The sequence below is a fragment of the Prunus persica genome, chromosome G7 (assembly GCF_000346465.2).
Source record: "Prunus persica cultivar Lovell chromosome G7, Prunus_persica_NCBIv2, whole genome shotgun sequence".
NCBI lineage: Eukaryota > Viridiplantae > Streptophyta > Magnoliopsida > Rosales > Rosaceae > Prunus > Prunus persica.
Window position 1 is genome coordinate 21877644 of NC_034015.1, and position 22272 is coordinate 21899915.

Genomic DNA, 22272 nt, shown 5'->3' on the forward strand with positions numbered 1-22272 from the left:
CAACAGGGGAAGAAGGGAAGAAATTTCTGAAATAATTCTTCAATAAGTGATGTTCTAGGATGTAGATAGAAGCAGGTTAGGGCAATGGATTTAAAAAGAGGCCTTTAACATGAATGAGTTTTATCACAAAACTTCCACGTTGAGTCCTAAATCGTGTTTGCGAAATCACCCAAGCAATTAAAATTACTACAAAGAAAATATAAGCATGGCCAGTGCCGAGAGGAAAAAAGCGAGGGTGGGTTTAACAGGTACAGAGCTTGCTGCATTATGGTTGGTACGGGGGCGCTTAAGGTCAGAGGCACCACCATAGATTGCCCTTGCTTTCTGGGAAGTCCTTAGATGATGAACTTGATGCATTCTCCCATATGGTCTTTCAAGGCTTTTTCTACTTGATCTTGTAGTCATTTCATGTATATCTGCAGAGCTTATAACGATATTAATTAGGGAAAAGAAGGACGGGATCAATTGAGCTATGAAGACAGAATTTTTATGCTTACCCTTAACCTTAAGTTGATCATGCTGCTTGAGAGGTCCAGAATCTCCAGTTGTAGGTGTGAAAGCGCTTTCACATGTAGACCGAGCCAGGAGGCACAGAATGGAAAAGGAGCATATGAGTAATTCTCTCCTCCTCATGTCCTCTCAATTGGGTTCTAATTTGTAACTAAGTTCCACAGTTAGGAGCTGAGGAAGAGGGACACACTTAAATAGACTTGTTACTCTCTGTGTTTAGAATTAAGCACTAAGCAAAAACAGAAAGGAAAAGGAAAAGAAAATTAAAAAAGTTGAATGGGGTTTTCGTGGCCGGTGGATAAAAACAGATTCTAATTCATCAGTAGTAAAATAAAATTGGCATATGCGTGATGCATGTGTTGTTTTGCACTCTCCAGAGATTAAGTATTGATTCACAATGCAGGTATAAAGCCATACAAGCACTCCTTTCTTAAAGGAATAAAACAGACCCTTTCTTTCTGAAAGCAAGATGAAGAAATCACTTTGAAAAATTTAAGCGAATGTGATGCCTTGTTTGTTGGAGAGGCCTCAACTCAAAGAACAGAGGAATTGCTTTTCTCAAGTCTGTAAAGTCAAAGTGATTCGATGGGTGGAAGGAAAGTATGTATACATAAACCAAGGAAGCTAGCTACCTCTGCAATTCCTCCGACTAAGTCTAAATATACAGTAAATAAATACTACCCAGAACTAATAATTAGTAATTAGGAGGGCGTCGGTGGTGGTCCATGTGTTAAACTAACTGTTGTAGTTTGAAGAGATTGTCATGTTGTCCTCAAGGGTTTTAACAATCAGACTCAGTCTCAGTCTCAGAGGTCATAACTATTTGAACGACCTACTTGATACATGGATGGTGGATTAAGCTCCGACTCCATATATGTATGTACCATTCGTATTATTCTAAGAAAAAGAGACGTGACAATGACCTTTTCTTTCACAAAGGGATAAAAATATGCAAGTTGGGGCTGAAAATTTTATTCTCATCTTCATGTCCAAAGGGTGGGATTAATCCCTGCTTAGGGTTCGGCTTACCCCTGGCCATAGAGTACTTTCAACGGATTTCGAACCCCTGCTATTGAGGCACTAGATAGCTTGTTAGCTGGAGATGACAGTTTGCCAACCGCACAACACCTTGTAGTTATTCCGGATAACTCCTTTGTTTACTTACATTGGCGGAAGAAACAACAACATGGGGTACACAACAAATTTGATTCTTGATTCCTGATATTAAAGAGATTTCATTTTAGAGAGGGGCGGTGGGATTGGAGAAGGGTGAAAGGGAATCAAGTTTTTCATGCCAAAAATACCCCTTACAATTATTTTTTTCATATGAAAATTTGTAGTAATCTTTGAAAAAAAAAAACATATTTTGTTTAAGGGCATTTTCTTAACCAAATTGTTTTTCATTTCGATTCATGATGGATAGTAAACATTTTAATGAGAATGAACTCTATTTTCATTCCGATTCATGACTTGGTAAATAGATCAAATGGAATGCATGACTGTGATTCTTGGTTAACCCGATTCATAGTTACGCTGATTCTTGATTAATAAACATGCCTTAATAAAAGGAGATTGATTATCGGGACTGGGTTAGGAATCATAATTCAACTTTCTAAATCTAAAGTAGGCAGCCAATTCGTACATACATACGTGTAAAGAAAAGAATAATGGTAATTTTGTAACTTGTTGCGAATTGAAACAAACATAATATTTCAAGCTTACATTGATGATGATTGTTGTTGGAAACAAACAAAATATTTCTAGCAGGTATATATGATATCCAGCTCCTCCTATCCTATAACATAAAGAAAGAAAGGAGGGATAATGAAGAAAGAAAACAAGCGACAGGAAGAGAAGGTGTCATCTGAGTTGGAATGGCGGATGATTTTTTGACACGAGGAACCTTTGGAACGCTACGGGTTATTTTCATGTGAACCCCAAGCTTAAGCTTCCGAGTTGTGTGAAGCAAAGTACTGACATGGTAATTTGCAGCTGGCAGTGGTGGCTGCTGCTGCTGCTTCTGCATTTGCTGCTCCCCAACAACCATCACCCTAGTAATAGTACTAGTAGTTGTTGTACCACCTCCACTTCCATCTCCATGGGCTGAACTTGGAAGCGATTGACAGAATATTAGAAGAAGAAGAAGAAGGAGCGAGAGACTGAGTATGCAGCGTGGTTTCATCTCATTCAACATGCCTGCCTTCTTGCTTTGCCCTGGCCTGCTCTGCTGCTGCTGCTGTTAAGCGTTAAGCAATATGCTAAATAAGTTCTACTACTTCACCAATACTATATAACATATGGATATTATAGATTAGACGCCAAAGTTGAACGGGCTGCATGAATAGCTAGGTCACTTCATGTGGGCAAAAGTGTCCAGTGTAATTCAGCCGAAAGCTTGAAATATCTTTGACAATTAATTAAACAAATGAATTTTAATTGAGTGCGGTTTTGATATAGGAGAAGAAAAGGAAGATGCCACGGAACCATGCCACAAGGAAGGAAAGAATCCCAGTGAAGAAAAGGACTAGGCGCACAAGCGACAATGAATCATTTCTGTCCACATACCAGTAATCTATATTATCTTCACTTAACCCATCAGTAAATTATGCGTGACAAATAGGCCCACGGCATCTATTATATAGACAAGAAACGAAAAGAATTAGCATTGTCATTTGTGATATCAGCTAAACATCGCTCTTATCTTCTTTGAATTGCTGGCTAATAAGATCCTCCTCAACCAAAGACAGTGTTTGTATTTGTATTAAAAAATAGGATTTGGAAACCCAAAAAAGATATGTACAAAAATTCGGTCAAATCGGAAATCATGATTAGTCTCATACTCAAGAGTATAAGAAAGAAAGAAGAATTGGGGGCAGTCAGTGGTGGAACAACAGGCTATCAAGAATTTCGCGTTTGAGCTTGTGCAGGGACATATTTAGGCCGACATGCCTTGCCAACTCACCTATGACTCGTTCCATGTATAACACATAGACCCCATTTCTGCTTTCCAAAACTTGTAATGCCTTGCGTGCGTGAACCATTGATGCTACCCACTCTTCGAAGACCACTGCAATATCACCACCATCATCAAAATTATTTTTCAGGTCAGTCAATATGCCTATGCTTGATCTAAGACCATCTATCTAGTAAAAGAAAATGTTTTGCAACATGTCTGCAACGTAATCTGCATAGCTGCATTATATTCCTTATATTTCTTTGTGCAAAAACGGGTGCTATGCATGCTTATGCTATCTCACAGGGGTTTGTGAAATTCTGTTTGGTTTGGAATGATCTTCAAATTGTTCAAATTCAATCTGGCGTGAGACCCAAAAACAAAAACAAAACCAAAAAGATTCTTAAGGCTTGTGAAATGCGTAGCAATTAAGAGAATAACTCACTGGTGTCAAAACCTTCATCCTTTGACCATTCTGACAGGTAATCGGATACCAAAAACTCTGTAAGCTGGATCCTGTCATACCAATAAACAGATGAGAGAGGCTAATTTAAACTTATTACAAGAAAGTCATATCAGAAACTCATTTCACTGGGAAGAGATCTATGTGGTCACAGTTCAAGATTATTAAAACAAGTTCCCTACACCCTCTGGAGAAGTGTGGCCAATTAGATTGCATAAAAATTTCATGTGGCTTACCATCAGAAAATATAATTTTCCGCATAAGGCCCCAGCCACTCTATAACTTGGCAATAATAATGGCCGGTAGAAGTTAGAACAACCCACTACAAAGATAATGCAGGTTAAAATTATGCAACTGACTCAGTAACCATCCACAATTTTGCAGACTCAATGGAAGAGAAGTGAAGAGGGTAGGATGCCTTCTTGTCTAGGGAACTAATGAATCTCTAACAGATTTTGGCCACTCAAAAGAAATATCGGGATTATAGATGCTCGAACTAGGTTTTATACCCAAATTGTTGAGGAATATGAGCATGCTGGATTTAATTAACAGTTCTCATGTTTAAATGTTACTGAAAAGCAAGTTGGGTTTCAGGCCCTAGTGGATAACAATTTTTACAAAACCAATGAAAAAATTGGAGAGATGATCAGTCATGAATGCATTTTGTAGAATACTTACAGCATGAACATGCATTGATGCATGTTTGTAAAAGCATCATCAAATGGATCTGTGAAAAGGAAATTCTCTGCAAGAACAGAGATTCTCTGAGATACTAAGAATAATGCACGCTGACCAATGTAGGGCTCACTTCCAAGCTTTCGGATCAAGTGCTGAATGAAAAACTGAGCATCAGGTTCAGAGTGTTTTGATGCTGGAACAAATGATTAGTAACATAATTAGAGAAATGATACATTAACAATCAAAGAAAAAGCGTAAATGTAAGATCATATTATCCTTGAAAAAGGAAATTATAGCCAGCCATAATGCGAAATGATTAATGGTGAATGCCATCATAGGGTGACAAAAATATACAATTTGAATAAATTTTAAAATGTGCAGGAATATAATGCTGAAAATATTAACAGAACCCAACCACAAACAACATTTACCGTTTCCTTGCAAGGGGCAACACATCCTTCCAACCAAACGCGTGATTAAGCTGCTGATAATTCCTTCTATGAGTTCCGCATTCATTGCCACTGATAACAGGTTCTTCAATGAAGCTTCAAGAAATAGACATAATGCATTTAAAAAATTTTATACAAGTAAAGGTGGCAGGGGATGGAAACACTGCAACAAGTAAAGGTGGCAGGGGATGGAAACACTGCAACCTGGAAAAGGCAAAGAGAAACTTAAGAGATAACAGGGCATTCCCACACTGCCCAAATTATTACCCACAATCACTGATGTTCCATGTGGTGATGCTAAACAAACCCAAAATGAAGCTCAATGTATCTTCCAGAATCTACGCAAAAATTTCAGCAATATTCTTGAGACCTTTATACTTAATTTGTAGTTTGTTTTCCTGCGTTTATAGTCAACCTATTATCTAGATATATCTTTTTATTTTGACTATGGAATAATTAAAAAAAGTATTTCAGTGAGTCTACTCTATAGATAGCATTAATTTGGAAAATTCTCATAATGTAGATACCATTAAACTCAAATAATCAGAAGGAAGAAATAAAAATTTTGCTACCTAAAATAAAGTCTGCAGCTTGGTGTGACCAATTTGCCACATTGGTCTCCTCCACCTGAAATTCCAATAGACCAAAGTTAAAATGAAAATGTATGATTACATAAACACCGCAATAAGTAACTAAACTGCAAATTAATAAAAGTAAGATGTGGATCTAACAGGAGAACCGGTTTCACAAAGCTCCACAAGAAAATCGACTGAGGCCCTAAGTTGCTCCATTTCATCTTCACTGTTTATGTCTGCACTAGAAATTACTAAATGCATCAAACCAGATTATACAAAAGCAAATAAATTTCCAAAAAAACCCCTAAATGCTAAGCTCCTAATATTCCCTCACAAAATGGATGAATTATATGCCAGAATAAGGGTATGTATAACATATATTAGGATTATTAGCCAGAAAATTAAATTAAAGCCAAATAGGAGTATAATTTGAGTTACACGAGTTGATCATAATTATGTATTCACCTGCAAAATGGCGTCGCTGGGATGAACTACTTGTTCTTCTTCTCCTTTCCTTAAAACGTACTGCGATTTTATTTTATTTTTTGAAGAAAAGCAGTTAGAATTAAAGAAGTGCATACATTATGCAGAGTTGATCAGAATACGAGAAAGAGGATGCGTTGATGAGGACCAACCGTGCCTGAGAAATCTGCGTCGCAAGACATCATTGAATCTGCACTGAGAAGGATCTGGAAGCCGCTTATTAGGGCTTAGTTTCCCCAAATTATCAAAGAAATAACACTTGCAAGAAGCGCTTTGCGGGAACAAGTCGCACTGCGAAGCATCTGAAACCGAAAAGACAGTACAAGCTTATGCATAAACCTGTAAATTAAGTATTAATCACGCATGAAGAAAATGAGAGAGAGAGAGAGAGAGAGAGAGAGAGAGAGAGAGAGAGAGAGAGAGAGGCGTAAGCTAGGAGGACCTTCGGCTTCGTTGAGATCTTGTCGGAGTCTCAAAAGCTCTTGCTTTCGCTCCTTGGCCTGAAGCACAACTCAGTTAATTAGGTTCCCAAAGCAATTTAACAAAAATTGTGATCGAATCGGAAGGTATGTGCGTTGAAAGAGACGAGAGAGACCTTTCGCTTCCATCGGAGAGCGTCGGATTGATCAACAGGATGAGGAGGAGGCTGCTTTTGCTGCTTTTGAAGAAGCTTTGATCGGAGAAGAGAAATGGCTACGGCTACCCTCAGCGACTGCTCCTCCGCCCCTGACTTTGCTGTTCGCTCTTGTTCGCTGCCTGACATTCTCTCTCACTCGGCCCAATCTCGCGGGAAAATTCGCTCTTATTTTACTTTCTATTTATTATTTTTTTTAAACCATTTGTTGAAAAGCCATTGTTTTAGTGGGATTACTAAAATGACATTCAAATCCAAACATTTACCGACTAGGCCCATATTTTTTTTGTATTGTATAGGGCCATGCTTCTTTATGTTTTGTATTTGGATAACTTTACTGCACGTTTACTTACTAGAAATTGAAACGGTCGAATCAGAGAACTTTAGAGTAAGGAAGTAAGAGCTATTAGAGTCTAGACTAGTGGAACGTGTCTTGACTTGTAGATCAGCGTTATCGTTTAGACTCTCGTTTATATTAAAAAAAGAATAAGTAAGAAATTAGAATCTAATCTACTTAATTCCTAAATTTGACGGATATTTGATTAGATATTGGAAAAAACTTGACCCCTTATGCTTCTTTACTAGCAATGTTGTTTTGATACTTGGATAATTTCTTTAAACCCTATGTGATTAAACTCCTCAATTTTAAGGAGCTATGCAATGCTATTTTAATCAGCTCTATTAGAGATGTCAGGCCTAAAATAAAATATATAAAAATCACCATGTGAGCTCTCCGTGACACTTGTGACATTTAACTTTTTAATTGTTGGGCGAGCAGGTTCAATGAGATCCAGTTACACAACATATGTCTACGAAAAAATTGAAAAGAAAAAGAAAAATTAGCATTGAAATCCAAACGAAATATGCTTGGAACCAATTTCCTTTGACAGTGGAATATAAAGACATGGCATTTATGAGCTGGCCAAGTTTAACAATGAACTAAATTTAATTAGTCAAGAAGAGAAGAAAAAAAGACGAAACAAAACTAGTCAAGTACAAAACAACTGGATCCTTTGAAGGGACACTCTCCACCTTGAGCAAATTTAAATATAGCACGTGATTAGCCATCCACATCTCCAGAGCAAAATCCATGGCATTATGATTTGATTTCTTTCCTCAATAAACACACTACTATGACCTCGGGAAATATACAACTCAAATTAAAAAGAAAAAAAAAATACCTGTCCTGTCCTTGGCATCTCCACCTTATCACATCTATTGTAATACAAATCACTCACCCAAAAAAGAGAGGGTGCAGGGTAACGGCGTTGCAAAGAGGTGAAGCACAAGCACATGGAGTTCGCACCCCCACAGAAACTCATGTGTTCATGCGAAGCTGTTCGAGGGTTTCTAAAATAGACTCCGGCAGGCATCAATATCAGATGCTTGAGAATCCAACACGCCTTGCCCAGACGGACTAGAACTAACAACCTTCAGTCCTGCCTCTAATATAGCTCTCTGGAAGTAGTCGTCATCCACCTCCTTCAGGACCTCTTTCACCACCTTAAAATCCAAGCCTCCAACCAAAATTAATTTCCCTATAACTTCACCAAAGTTACTCGGTGCTTTTGGCAGATCAATGCCAACATCATTCAGGATAGATGCATACAATAAACATCCACTCCTTATGTCACTAGCTGTAAACACCTTCTTAGAAAACAAATACTCCAGAAGCTTCACAAGTGATTCAACACAGGGTCGACTTTTCTCTAGTGCAAAGGAGATAGCTTCCTTGACAACCTCAGGGTGGTACGCTGGAGATCTTAGCTCCTCCACACACAGTAATGCTTCATCTAAGAGTTCAACACTGAAATATTCCTCCAAAAGGGAGACTGTTTTTTTCTTAAGCTCATCCAGTTTCAACTTTGGAGCTGGAGCTGAAGCTTGTGGCTTTTCAGTAAGTGGTGATATAGATGGAGCAACAACAGGTCTAGCAGACACAGGCGCTTGAGCTACAGGCTCTGCACCAAAAGCATAGTTGGATGGACGAGCAGGAGGACCACCACTACCCTGCAATAAGGCACTAGGCCTATTACTTGTAAGGCCACCACTACCCTGAGGTAACAGTCTTGTGTTCGCTGATGTTGATTTTCCAATGAATGGCAACTGGCCACGTCCAGCAGCATCACCTCGTGGCATTGATCGATTCCTAGGGACCTCCCAATCATCATTATCTATTCCAGGCATCCCAGGCATCTTCCTTGTTCCTGACATCCCAGGCATTCCAGGCATTCCAGGCATCATACCCCCTAAACCAGTTCGGTTGTTTGGGAAACCCCCAGGACTGGTATTCCCTTGAGCACCAGTAACGTTGTTACGACCACTTCTGATGCTTGCAGCAGCACCCGGACGCAATCCAAGATTTTTCTCTGCCTCCGTATGTATTTCAGAAATGGTTTTGGCTTTTACCTGTAACCAAAGTTCAAAATAAGATGATTAATAGTTAAATAACGCCACCTCTTCACATATATTACAAGAGTCAAATACTTATGTATTTCAGCATGCCAGTCAAATACATATATTACAACAGCCTACCTCTTCACGTCTGGGAACCCAGTTGTTGGCCCGCAACTCAATTACATCACGAACCATGAACCTCAACCTTGGAGCCAATTGAGGGTTCGTTGTCAGTTCCTTCAATCGGCTGAAGTACAAATCATTTATACGGCGTGATTTTGGGCTCTCGTCAAGCTGCTTACCAATAGTGTTAAAAAAATGACATATGGCCTCCACATTTTCCTCAGCAGGACAAGTTCTGTTATCAGCTCCTAAAAGTTCCTGTTTCACATAACAAATAACCATGAATAACATATTTAAGAAACGGAGCTCATCAAGAAAGGGCTAGAAAAGAGGGAATACAAGACGAACCGCAACAATGTGATGTACAATCTTTTCAGGTACCATCTTCTGCTTCAGAAGCTCTCCAATTAAACGAATGTTTCCCAGTGTACGAATCTTGGCCAATCTTTCTTTATCCCTACGCTCCATCTCTTGTTCAGGGGAAGTCATCTGCCTCACTTCTTCCCTCAATTTGTCAGCACCATCAAAAGCCTCCTGGCAATTATTCAAGAGGACACGCTTGAAAGTGATTTCTTTTCCATCTGGCTCATCTGAGGGGAACCGGGGAAGCTTTTCATTAAGATCAGAGCACAGAAGAGCATACATGGGGCAAAATGTAGGTTCCAGCACAGCCTTATCAAATATCAGTGAAATAACCCCCTGGAATGCAAAGAAAACTGTGAGTACAGTTGGCCACAGTAACAAAACAGAACCGAAAGAGAACATTAGAAGGGCATATCAATAAAGAAATCAAAATCACCACCTTTAAGATATCAGCTGAAGTAATGCCAGAGTCAATAAGTTGCCCTTTAAGGAGATCAAACTTCTCTGGGGTCAGCTTGTTCAGTATCCTACATATATAAACATAAAGCAAGTGGGATTAAACACAATGTTCTGAGGACAACTCAGTCTACAGGAAAAAAGATAACCAAACCATGGCAACTTGGGAAGCAAAGGACCCCTAGACAGTCTTTATTGGGAGATAATGACACAGAGTTATTTCAGCATCCGTTATCATTTTCCGAGTTGCATGTTTTAATCTCACAATCAAACAGATAACAAAAAGGCTTTCAAGGCTCAAGGTTATCCAGGGAGCAAGCAAATAATGAAGATATAATACAATATGATGAACTATCATGATATATTACCCCTTCACAGTCTTCAACACACGGTCCTTATCAGATAGGGTACCCCTTCTAGCTGACCATGGCACCTCAGCTTTGGTTAGAGCAGGAGCAGGCCCTCCCTGAAATAATGAGAAAACAGTGCCATCAGAAATGAAGCACAGTCGACACTGTCCTTGTATGCAAGTACAGTAGGTACACATGCAAAACTGAGACAGATGTTAAATGTACAATTTATCACATGATTAATAAAGTAACAATAAAATCATGCCAAAATACATGTATAATTACACTGACCATATTTGAAATCCTAAAACCTTACCCCTTGGTTGGAAGAGTTATGTGTCCTTGCAAATTGAGGTTGATTTGCTTCTTGTTGTCTGTAATCAAACCGATTACCAGACTCTTTATTCTCCCGAAGAGTCTCCCAAGATCGTTCCTCTCCAGAAGCAGGAACAGGCGCAGAGCGGCCACGCCAATCCCGACTGTCGGGCTCAGAATAACGACCTTGAGATTGAGGTGGAGTTGACAGCTGAAGAGGAGAAAAAAAAAAAGTCTTATATAAAGCACCCAATGAATACCATAATATAATATGAAGATCAATTAGTTCTGTAAGGCTACATCACTAATCATTATAATCAGCAATAAGAACAAACATGATGAATTGCAATGAAACAAAAGATATTTGAAATTGATGATTTTGAACCCCTCCATCAACTTGAGCACTTAAAGCATTGAAATACAAGTTATTAGTTGGACAAATGCTCACATTGGTTTCAGCACGACCCCAACTCTGATCTTCACCAAGAAATTCAGCTTCAATTTCTTGTTTTACTTTCAGAATTTCATCAGGGACCTCGACAGCCTATAAAGAAGAGATAAACAATCCGAAGTTCATTAAAGTTCATTTGAGAATATACAATCTTTTTTAGTTTAAACAAAAAAGTTAAAGAATCATACAATCTTCTGACGATTCATATAAATAAAAAATACTACTACTTTTCAAAATCAAGTGCATTAAAAAATGGAATACCTCTCTAAGCTGTAAGATCTGGTCTCTGGTGTACTTCACACGCTCACGACCCTCAAACCGTGAGTCCCCAGCCTGTCATGGAAAGAGTTTAGAGAGTTTGACCACATTCAATGGGGCAAAAATGCAAAATAGGAACCACAGCTTAAGAGATTATAAATCTCCTTCAACTAAATAATTTCAAATGTAAAGATAATAATCATAATTAAATAGATACCATCTCCCCAAACACACACGAACAGAAGGGAAATTTTTTTTTGGCAATTTGGCACTTCGTAGGATATTTGGAATGGGTGAAACAAACTAACGATGGCAACACAACTACTAATACCGTGTGTGTGACCCAAAAATATAAATGTACTACCACGATGAATTTATAAATAATCCCAGGCCCCTCTTCAATGAACTTCAGCCTTTAGTGCATACAAACATAAGATCCCTCTTGTAAAATAGCCAACTCCCAATGATGCACCATGGATGAATGGCTCATTTGACTGTGAACCCCAATGAATCCGATGTCTGTAGGTCCTTTATGGGCAATCTAAGACTCGCTGCTTGCCCACCTAAAGCCTACATATAGCTGTTCGTCCATGTTTACAGTAGGTACACATACTAAGCGCCCCAACAAGAATTAGGACATTGACAATATTTAAAACACTACCTCTTCTTTTTATAAAAACAAAGGTTTCCATCAACTTAACAGTGGTTTTTCAGAGGCGGATGATGCAAAAAACATTAACAGTTTGTTCAAATAACTTTCAAAATTGGTAGGGAAACATCGAAACCACGTATTAAAGCATTAAAGGACCAATTATGTCAGAGAACCTATCCTTGTTAGCACATAATTCAATCCAAATAACAAACGTTATAGCTTTCTTATTATTCACCCAAGTAAGAGAAACCAAAAAAAAAATTACAAATTAAATCGAGAAGCAGAATAACAGCAAAGCAAAGCAACAACAAATCACATATCTAGATGGATGCATATATAATACAAATAGGGGCGGGAGAAGGAGACCCAGATCCAAAGAAAGATGTGAGATTTGATAGGTATACCTTGATTGAGAAATTAGAGGAAGCACCACCATGGGGACGCAAGAGAGGGAGATCAGAAGAAAAGGAGCCGAAAGCTAAAGAAGACGACGAGGAAGATGGGCCAGAAGAAGCGGAGGAGTCGAAGCGAGGACCAAGGAGTCTACCACGACCGCCACCAGGTCTCAAGCTCAACACCGTCTGATCACCCTGCTGCATACCTCGATCTTAATCTCCTGAAAGAATCTCCGCCGTCCGATCAAAGAAGAGAGAGAGAGAGAGAGAGAGAGAGAGAGAGAGAGAGAGAGAGAGAGAGAGAGAGAGAGAGCAGAACAACAACGATAGACTCAGCGACACAAGACACTGAATCCTATTGAATTGGATTTATAGAGATAAGGTGATTCCGATTCCGAGTCTGGTTCGGTTTTTCTCTCTTCTAAAGGGAAAGAGAGAGAGAGAAAAGAGGGGAAGCTCAGAAGAGAGAGAGAGAGGGGTCCGTGGGGCGGTGGAGAGGCTAAAAAACCCTTCCTTTCCCTGGTGAAGTGAGAGAGAGTGTGTCCGCGTTCGAATTGGATTTCCTTTTTTCTTTTCTTTTTTGTTTCCTCATGATTTTCGGTTTGAGTTTTTTTTTTTTTTGTTTGGTATGTCGGGTGAGTGTGATTACGTTGTTGTCCACTTGTCGTGTCGTCGGTAGGAGATGAGTTGTGTACACTTTTCTAATCTTCTAAATTTGACGAATGTGCCCTTTGCCTTACTCTGACTTCTGTCCAAACTATACTTTCGTTCTTAGAATACTTTGCTTATTTTTTGTATAGCCACCAAAATTACGCATAATTCACAAAAATTAAATAAAAACAAATTACTTAACAAAGCTCATACAAAATACAAAAACCATGGTGGTGGTTTTATCTTTATTTTCAAGTATTGAATTTCAGGTAGAACAAAAAAACCAAGAACTTTACTGAGAACAAAAAAACTTTTTGTACAAATATAATCACCCTTTCAACGCATTTTCTGTCTAAATTTGTAATTTTGTCAAAAAATTTATGAGAATACATAAAGGGCTGGCTCATACCCACAAGATCAGACGAGCCCAGTACAACAAACCACAGACGAGCCCAAACACAGACAGCCCCGACAACTATGAAAGGCAAAATCTTACAAATTTGAGTGTTTTTTTTTTTTTTTTTTTTTTGGTTTGCGAAAGAAGAACTCATTGATAACAATTAAGAGGATACAACCATGTCATCGTTTATAATTGATTCCAGTCAGAAGGGAACCTCTTCAATCCAAGTTACCATAGTATTACAATTAAGAGCATGCCTTGCTAAAAAATGAGCTACTTGGTTACTCCCTCTTGGACTAAAAGAGATAATAACATCTTCAAATTGTTGTAGACTCCTCTTAATATCATCAATAAGATGCCCATGACTCTTTCTCGTCCTTCTTTACATCATTTATCACTCCCTGTGAATCAGACTCAATTAAAATAGAAGAAAAGCCAGCATCTCGAGTAAATTTCATCCCGAAAAGAAACGCCATGATCTCTGCATGTTTAGATGAGGTGGCACTAGCAAGAGGAAGGGCCATAGCTGCCATCACTTCCCCTTTGTCATTTCTAACAACAACGCCAATTCTACCCGCACCTGTTTCGAGAATAAAAGCAACATCAACATTCAATTTATATTTACCAACTGGGAGAGGAGACCATTTGGTTGATTTCTCTACAATTAATTTAGGTTTCTCTTACAAATTTGAGTTAATTTGCCAAACCACGACCTTTGTTGATATCATATGGCTCAGAATTATAAAAGTTCATAAATTGATTATGTTCTTGTATGGGATTTTTTTCTCTTAGATTTATTAGCAATGGTTGAATCGAGTTGGGTATGTCATTTTCAATTCTATGTTGAGTATCTCAATTAAGTATTTTTTTCTTATCTTCGCTTTCATACTCGTAATATTCAAATTGGAAATTCTCCATCTCCGCTTTTAAGCTCGGCGCATCGCATAGTTATGAGAGCTGGACAACAGTATAGGACCCACAAAAAATGAGGCCTTCTATATCACATTTGAGCCCAAGAGATATAGTAGCAAAAAATGTCTTGACGCTTTTTTTGGCTTTATTTCTTTACTTTTTATATAGTGGATCTCTTTTACATAAACTAACAAACTTTTTATTTTAAGTTTTGCTAAAACTAAGATAAATATTGAACATAAAAGGCCTCAATTTTGATTTCTTCCCAAGACCTCTAAAATTAATGGACCGGCTCTATTGGGGAATAGGTTCTCTAAACCACCCCATTATGAAAAAAAAATGAATAAAAAATTACTTTGTAGAACGAGAAAAAAGCACTATCAATATGAGCTCAACATATGATATGTATCAATTTAATTTTTATTAACTAAAATCTAGACACTACATTTCCAAAACATAATCATTAGTATAGAAGTAGCACCATAATTACATATCTTAATAACATATTTATATAAAAATAAATAAATTTTATATATATATTCTAAATGAGACCGGTTAGGGTTGGGGATTAGAATACCATCCCACGGCCTCCATACCCTTTTCTAATCCCTTGTGTAGAACCAACTTAGACTATAAACCGGCCCACGTGTAATCAAACACACCATCAATCTGCCACCTCATCACCAGTCTACCCTTGGTTTTGCCCACGTCGATGCCCCAATTCAGGCCCCACTGATTCTCGAAGGAAACCACCGTTCTGATGTCACGACCAAAAAGTTCCTTCCCTTTCCAAACATACCATCCACGCAGGGTCTAATTTCATCGAACAAGACGATGGTACGGAAGTAATTTTCGTATAATTGAGGCCCAGCTTCACATCCCAATCTTTCCTTCCCTCCCCGCGTCTAGAACCCAACTCAAACGTTCCAGAACTATCTGGCACAACCTCAAACGTCCTATATGTTTCTCACCGTCAATCCGTCACTTTTCTCGAATTATCTCTTACATGACTATAAATTTGGAGTACCTGTACCCATCCCGTCTCACATTTTGATATCACAAAGCCTTAAAACTTTCCGAGCTTTCGAAACCAGATTTGCTAAAATTTCTTAGAATTCTGTGTAAATTTTGAGCGTCAAGCAGTTCAATGGCGACCAAGACTGAAGGCAAGGCCATAGGCATCGACCTTGGCACAACCTATAGCTGCGTCGGTGTGTGGCAAAACGACCGCGTTGAGATCATCGCCAACGACCAGGGCAACCGCACCACTCCCTCTTACGTGGCCTTCACAGACACCGAGCGGCTCATCGGCGATGCAGCCAAAAACCAAGTGGCCATGAATCCACAGAACACCGTCTTCGACGCCAAGCGTCTCATTGGTCGGCGATTCTCCGACCCATCAGTCCAAAGCGACATGAAGCTCTGGCCTTTCAAGGTCATCCCTGGTCCCGGCGACAAACCCATGATCGTCGTCAGGTACAAAGGCGAAGAAAAGACCTTCTCTGCGGAGGAGATATCTTCCATGGTGCTGACGAAGATGAGGGAGATAGCTGAGGCTTATTTGGGTCAGACCATAAAGAACGCTGTGGTGACTGTCCCTGCTTATTTCAACGACTCCCAGAGACAGGCTACCAAGGACGCTGGCGCTATTTCTGGGCTCAACGTCATGCGAATTATCAACGAGCCCACCGCCGCCGCTATAGCCTATGGGCTGGACAAGAAGGCCTCGAGAAAAGGTGAGCAGAACGTCCTTATTTTCGATCTCGGCGGAGGCACTTTTGATGTCTCGCTTTTGACTATTGAAGAGGGGATATTTGAGGTGAAGGCCACCGCCGGCGATACTCATCTGGGTGGTGAAGATTTTGATAATAGAATGGTGAATCACTTTGTGGCCGAGTTCAGGAGGAAGCATAAGAAGGATATCAGTGGAAATGCCAGAGCTTTGAGGAGGTTGAGGACGGCGTGTGAGAGGGCTAAGAGGACCCTGTCTTCGACCTCTCAGACCACAATTGAGATTGATTCTTTGTACGAAGGGATCGATTTCTATGCGACGATTACAAGGGCCAGGTTCGAGGAGTTGAATATGGATTTGTTCAGGAAGTGTATGGAGCCGGTTGAAAAGTGTCTGAGGGATGCTAAGATTGACAAGAGTCAGGTTCACGACGTGGTTCTGGTTGGTGGGTCGACTAGAATTCCCAAGGTTCAGCAACTTTTGCAGGATTTTTTCAATGGGAAAGAGCTGTGCAAGAGCATAAACCCTGACGAAGCGGTTGCCTATGGTGCTGCGGTTCAAGCTGCGATCTTGAGCGGCGAAGGAGATGAGAAAGTGCAGGACCTGTTGTTGCTCGATGTCACGCCTCTCAGTCTTGGGCTTGAGACTGCTGGTGGTGTTATGACTACTCTCATCCCGAGGAACACAACAATTCCAACCAAGAAGGAGCAGATTTTCTCTACTTACTCCGATAATCAGCCCGGGGTTTTGATCCAAGTCTACGAAGGAGAGCGCGCCCGAACCAAGGACAACAATTTATTGGGGAAGTTTGAGCTCACTGGGATTCCTCCTGCTCCTAGAGGCGTGCCCCAAATCAATGTGTGCTTTGACATTGATGCGAATGGCATTTTGAATGTGTCTGCTGAGGACAAGACTGCTGGAGTGAAGAACAAGATCACCATCACCAACGACAAGGGAAGGCTGAGCAAGGAAGAAATAGAGAAGATGGTGCAAGATGCAGAGAAGTACAAGGCAGAGGACGAGGAGGTGAAGAAGAAAGTGGACGCCAAGAATGCGTTGGAAAACTACGCATATAACATGAGGAACACGGTGAAGGACGACAAGTTTGCAGGGAAACTGGACCCTGCGGACAAGGAGAAGATCGAGAAGGCAGTGGAGGATGCCATTAATTGGCTGGAGGGGAACCAGTTGGCTGAGGTTGATGAGTTGGAGGATAAGTTGAAGGAGTTGGAGGGGTTATGCAATCCAATTATTGCGAAGATGTACCAGGGCGGTGGTGGTGCTGGAGGCATGCCGCCTATGGGGGATGATGACATGTCTGGTGGTGCTTCTACTGGCTCTGCGACTGGACCTGGCCCTAAGATTGAAGAAGTTGATTAAGTTGCTTCAAGTGGAGCTCTGTTTTCGTTTTTGTTGTTCTGTTTTTGGTTAAGCTTGTAAACATGTGTTTTTTGAGTTTTTTTTTTTTTAAAAAAAAAAAAGGTTCCTAAGTAGTGTATGTTTATATGTAATAGTAGGAGAGTCAGCAACCAATCTAATATAAGAAGTTGTTTTTACTTTTTTGGTTCATAGTGAGACTTGTCTTATCAAAAAATGATAACAACAATGGAGAAGTTTCATGTTTGTGCAACCATCGATTCAGCAGCCAGTAGTTTAGTTCATCCTGGGAACCCAAAGAAAAAATGCTTTCAAAATGTCTCTGGCAAATTGGTTGGCAATTCACCAAAATAAATTCACAAAAGAACGAAAAAGAAACCATGCCGCATTTGATGCTTGCTTACCTTCAGACTAGAGTGAAATTTAAAATCAAACTAATTGAATGGCTCCAAAAGTTGAAATGGATGGAAGGTCAGAATCTTGAGCCGGGCCTTATTGAAATGGGCCTGGACAAGCCATGCCCCAATAAGGAACGAAGCCCATCGCAGTCCAGTCAACTCGCATTCTTCTTCATCCAATTCAACAGCCTAAAAATTATGGATAAGGAGGAGAAGGAAATTGCTGAAAGCAGTAGCTAGCTGTTGTTGAGTGTTTTGAGCCATGGCTGGGATCACCACCAGCTGCGCATCCAAAGCTATGCTATACCGAACCACATATAAAACGACGCCGTCTCCACTCTCACTCTCCTCCGTGGAGTCCAAACTCTTCGGCCTTCGTTTTAATAACTCCTCCAGCTGTTTTGGCTGTCTCTCCTCAACCGTCAGCAGCCCAATAACCGCCCGTTTCGGCGGTGGGCCGCGTTTTCCCGGCAATGATCCCAGGCGCTCACGGAAGAGCGACTCCGATGAGGACGAGGCCCTTGATGTCTCCTCTATCAGGTTAATCAATTTATTAGTTTATCAATAATTTATGCATGTGATCAATTTTCGTCAATCGAAATTGAATTTTTGAATTGGTGGTTTGTTTTGAAATAGGTCAGATACCGTGAGGCTAATTGATGCGAAGCAGAACATGGTTTGCGTTTTCTTTTTCTTCTGTTATTTATTTTGTCTTAATTTTTCTTTAATTTATGTTAAACTGCTCAGTTTGGTTGCTGGTGAATTGTGGGGGGGAAAAAAGGAAAAAAGCATTATCAAAGTCTTGAAGTTGTTTATTGTTGTTCTGCGTAGGTTGGAGTGGTCTCTAAAAGGGAGGCTATTCGACTGGCTGACGATGCTGATCTTGATTTGGTATACATTTTGCCACTAATTTTTGTTTTTCCTTTTTGTGATTTATCATTTGAGCTTCTTATTTGAGTTAGAAATGATGCTTTTATAACATGGTTTTGAAGACTAATCTCTTCTGCATTGTTGCAGGTAATATTATCTCCAGAAGCAGATCCTCCAGTTCTCAGGATAATGGATTACAAGTATGATAGCTTTCATATGATTTTAGAACAAGTCCATAATTCTCTTCATTTCGACTGTTTCCTGTTCTTATTTGTGATAAATGCTCAAAATGTTCTTATTCAAATCGATCCTCTTACAGTTTTATGTTATTATAATGACGTAATTGAACATAGATAGCAAGAGGTGTAACTACTGATGCATTACTGATAAACTGTGTTAGCACATTGACCAGTTTGTTGAGTGGAAATGCAAAATTGGGATCTCAGTGTTTTTCCTATAAATCCTGTTAGCAAATTTACAAATGTGTTTACAGGGAACCAATTGCCCTAAGTATATGTTCTTTTCTTTTCAATCAGAGAACGGGTAGACCTAATTATCTATACCTTTTCTTTTTGTCAGTAAATATAGGTATGAACAACAAAAGAAGAAAAGAGGCCAGCAGAAGAAAAGTGCAGGTGAGTGTCTTCTCTGTCTTGAGACTGTTTCCTTTTTCTTTCTCATTCATGCATAATCCTCCGATTTGAGAAAGACACTGACTGGAGTCTTGTCTTATATGTTAGCAAGCCGCATGGATTTGAAGGAGCTCAAAATGGGGTAAAGCACTGAATCATATATATGGTTTTTGGCATTCAGTCTTATTTCAAATCTCAGAATAATAACATGTTTGTTTGACGTGTGAGTTCATTAATGGCTGATTAAATAGATATTGAAAAAAAAAAGGTTGAATTACATAGATAGTTGCATATATAACTTTTATATTTGAAACAATATTTTCTTTGATAGGCTTGCTATCTAATTTGTATTAGCACATTGTAGTGTTAATATGGCTTCCACCAAAGAAAATGAGAGTATGTTTGAAGTATGAAGCAAAAGTCGAACTCACTCATAGTTAATTTTAAAAAACATCAAACTAAGCACAAAAAAAAAACTTTATCTGTGCTATCATGAGAGGATCTTAAATGGAACTTGGCTGGATTGTTTCCAACAAATAGTCAACTCAACCGAACAAAGCCTCATTGGCAGCTACTATTTGTCATCTGTCCATGGTGCTTTATGAATAATGTTTTTCAGTGTTAGTTTTCTCAAATTTTTGCTAGACGTTAAGCAATTGAGTGAATCTTTAGCTGTCAATATCTGACTTGGTACTTTTGTCATGTGACTGGCTCTGGTTGCAATGGTGTTGACTGTTCATATTAATTAGAATATGCGAGTGGTAAAACCAGTAACATAAATTAGGTTTTCAGATGTTTATGCGTGTGGCATTTACTTATATGTTCTAAATTCTATTATTTAATAAAGGGCCTTGATTCCTAATTTGAACTAGATGCTGTACTTTATTTGTATGTATAAATTTTTTGATAATTATTATTGTCTGTACAGTTACAACATTGACCAACATGATTACTCTGTGCGTTTGAGAGCTGCCCAGAAGTTTTTGAAAGATGGTGATAAGGTTGCTTAGATTTCTCAATAATGTCAGGATTTGCCTTCCTATATTAAAACTCCCTGTATTGTTCTTATGTTTTTCTGTATTGAATTTTGGTAGGTCAAGGTTATTGTCCACTTGAAAGGCCGTGAAAATGATTTCCGAAATATTGCTATTGCACTTATCAAACGCTTCCAGAATGATGTTGGGGAGGTAATGATGCATTTTTGTGTTTAGAATCATGAACAGATAGTAAATACTAAGTGCTTGTTTTTCAAATGCCTGAAGTTTTTTTTTTGGAGGGGGGTGGAAGGAGTTTACAATCTAGAGCTCCTTTAAGTTCTGGTTATTTTCATTAGGAGTAAGTCAGCTGTTCAGGTATTTTTTAATCTACAATTGTTTGCTTGTTTCCATGGGTTGCAGCTGGCAACAGAGGAAGCCAAAAGCTTCAGCGACAAGAACATGTTTATAGTTTTAGTTCCCAACAAGGCTATTCTACAGAAAGCTCAAGAACCACCGCCGAAGAAGAAAGAAAACTCTGCACCTGCAGTGAATGAAATATCAGCTGGTGTCTGAGTGGACTTAGAGTTTGAAGCAGGTTTTACATGTAGGTAAATCATTTGGATTTTCATTTTGTTTGTCAACTAGGTTGGGAATCTCGGAGGTTGTGTATAGTAGTAGTGTAATAGTGTTGTACGAGGAAGAACATGTATAATAGATTTTGATATCAAGACTGTCTTTTCAATTAACAAACTTGCAGAATTTTGTAGACTGTAATCTTCAAAAAAAAAAAAACAAAAAACAAAAATGTAAAGCTTTCATATGAAGCGAACATTTCTGGTCCACCCTAGATGAACATTTAACAGTTCCATAGCAACAATTAGTCTTGTAGGCAGTCTGATCAAACAATTTAGTGATTGTGTTTGAGATATATTCTCTTATTTCTAGTTGTTCTCTCGGGACACGTGCTTTCGAAGACAAGGAATATGGCCAGGGGAAAGTATATGCGATTGCATCATCAGATAGTCTTGATTGCTTATTTGGCCAGGTGCTGGATGATTGCTGTTGAAGCAGATTAAGTGATCAAAGCTGGTTATGCATATTGTTATTTAAATGCTTATTATTATTATCTACCGTTCTTTTGCATATGGAAAGTAGGAGAGACTGGCATGATGTTAATTCGACCCCAGTGAAGCAAAGCGTCCAGAGCGTGTGCTAGTGAGTTGTTATAGGTTGCTGGTTAATTATATAGAAGTTGGGGTGTTTTGCTAATCTGACTCTCTCTGTGTGCCCAGATGGGGAGGCTTCAACTCACCTACCTAACGATTTGAACTTGGCTTAGCTTCTAAGTTCTTAGAACTCAAGTCTTCTCGTTTGCATATTTTTCTTATATATAACTGGGTAACCACTAGAGTTTTTTAAAGCAATGTTTTTGCACTAGTTTAAGTATTTTGCTGTTGGGGGATTTGTGTTTCTTATCAGATATGGGCCCACTGTGACCCAGGTATATCAATCAACAACAAACTCAACTGTATTTTCTTAAAGGGGAAATGTGGTCTTGTGCAACATTTTATGTTGTAATGCCCAATCTGAATATTGATTCTTACTTGGATTTATGAATAAATTGATGACAACGTAACCAAATTTCATTTTTTTTTTGTTCGGGTGTAAATTTACAATGTCACGGTCTATGAAAGAAGTCAACAAAAGTGAATGATCCAAATGCCAATGATTTCTTGTAATACATCGTCAACCATCCCGCTATCTCACCCACTAATGATAAACAAGTTATGAGCTCAAACGGAATAAAAGATTTTTTGG

The 22272-nt window shown here is 39.1% G+C and overlaps 5 protein-coding genes across 5 annotated transcripts; 2 read left to right on the forward strand and 3 right to left on the reverse strand.

The window, feature by feature from the left end:
• On the reverse strand, nt 77-780 carry LOC109950252. The gene is made up of 2 exons (XM_020568648.1): nt 498-780; nt 77-416 (listed from the first exon to the last, which is right to left on the reverse strand). Exons 1-2 carry the CDS (start codon nt 631-633, stop codon nt 187-189), a joined length of 366 nt encoding a protein of 121 aa, XP_020424237.1. The 5' UTR covers nt 634-780; the 3' UTR covers nt 77-186.
• LOC18771908 (protein MULTIPOLAR SPINDLE 1) lies at nt 3189-7167 on the reverse strand. Its single transcript, XM_007202144.2, has 10 exons — nt 6707-7167; nt 6554-6611; nt 6264-6413; nt 6094-6153; nt 5785-5864; nt 5626-5680; nt 5036-5149; nt 4605-4797; nt 3909-3979; nt 3189-3577 (listed from the first exon to the last, which is right to left on the reverse strand). Exons 1-10 carry the CDS (start codon nt 6872-6874, stop codon nt 3387-3389), a joined length of 1140 nt encoding a protein of 379 aa, XP_007202206.1. The 5' UTR covers nt 6875-7167; the 3' UTR covers nt 3189-3386.
• Nucleotides 7566-13307, reverse strand: LOC18769285 (eukaryotic translation initiation factor). The gene is made up of 9 exons (XM_007204216.2): nt 12515-13307; nt 11462-11533; nt 11198-11293; nt 10751-10960; nt 10453-10550; nt 10068-10155; nt 9614-9964; nt 9281-9523; nt 7566-9154 (listed from the first exon to the last, which is right to left on the reverse strand). Exons 1-9 carry the CDS (start codon nt 12707-12709, stop codon nt 8096-8098), a joined length of 2412 nt encoding a protein of 803 aa, XP_007204278.1. The 5' UTR covers nt 12710-13307; the 3' UTR covers nt 7566-8095.
• Nucleotides 15496-17830, forward strand: LOC18770162 (heat shock 70 kDa protein). Its single transcript, XM_007203712.2, has one exon. It carries the CDS (start codon nt 15616-15618, stop codon nt 17578-17580), a length of 1965 nt encoding a protein of 654 aa, XP_007203774.1. The 5' UTR covers nt 15496-15615; the 3' UTR covers nt 17581-17830.
• On the forward strand, nt 18164-21296 carry LOC18770805 (translation initiation factor IF-3). Its single transcript, XM_007202362.2, has 9 exons — nt 18164-18515; nt 18612-18651; nt 18807-18866; nt 18993-19045; nt 19425-19480; nt 19586-19619; nt 20406-20478; nt 20572-20664; nt 20875-21296. The coding sequence occupies exons 1-9, from the start codon at nt 18238-18240 to the stop codon at nt 21025-21027; spliced, it is 840 nt and encodes a 279-aa protein (XP_007202424.1). The 5' UTR covers nt 18164-18237; the 3' UTR covers nt 21028-21296.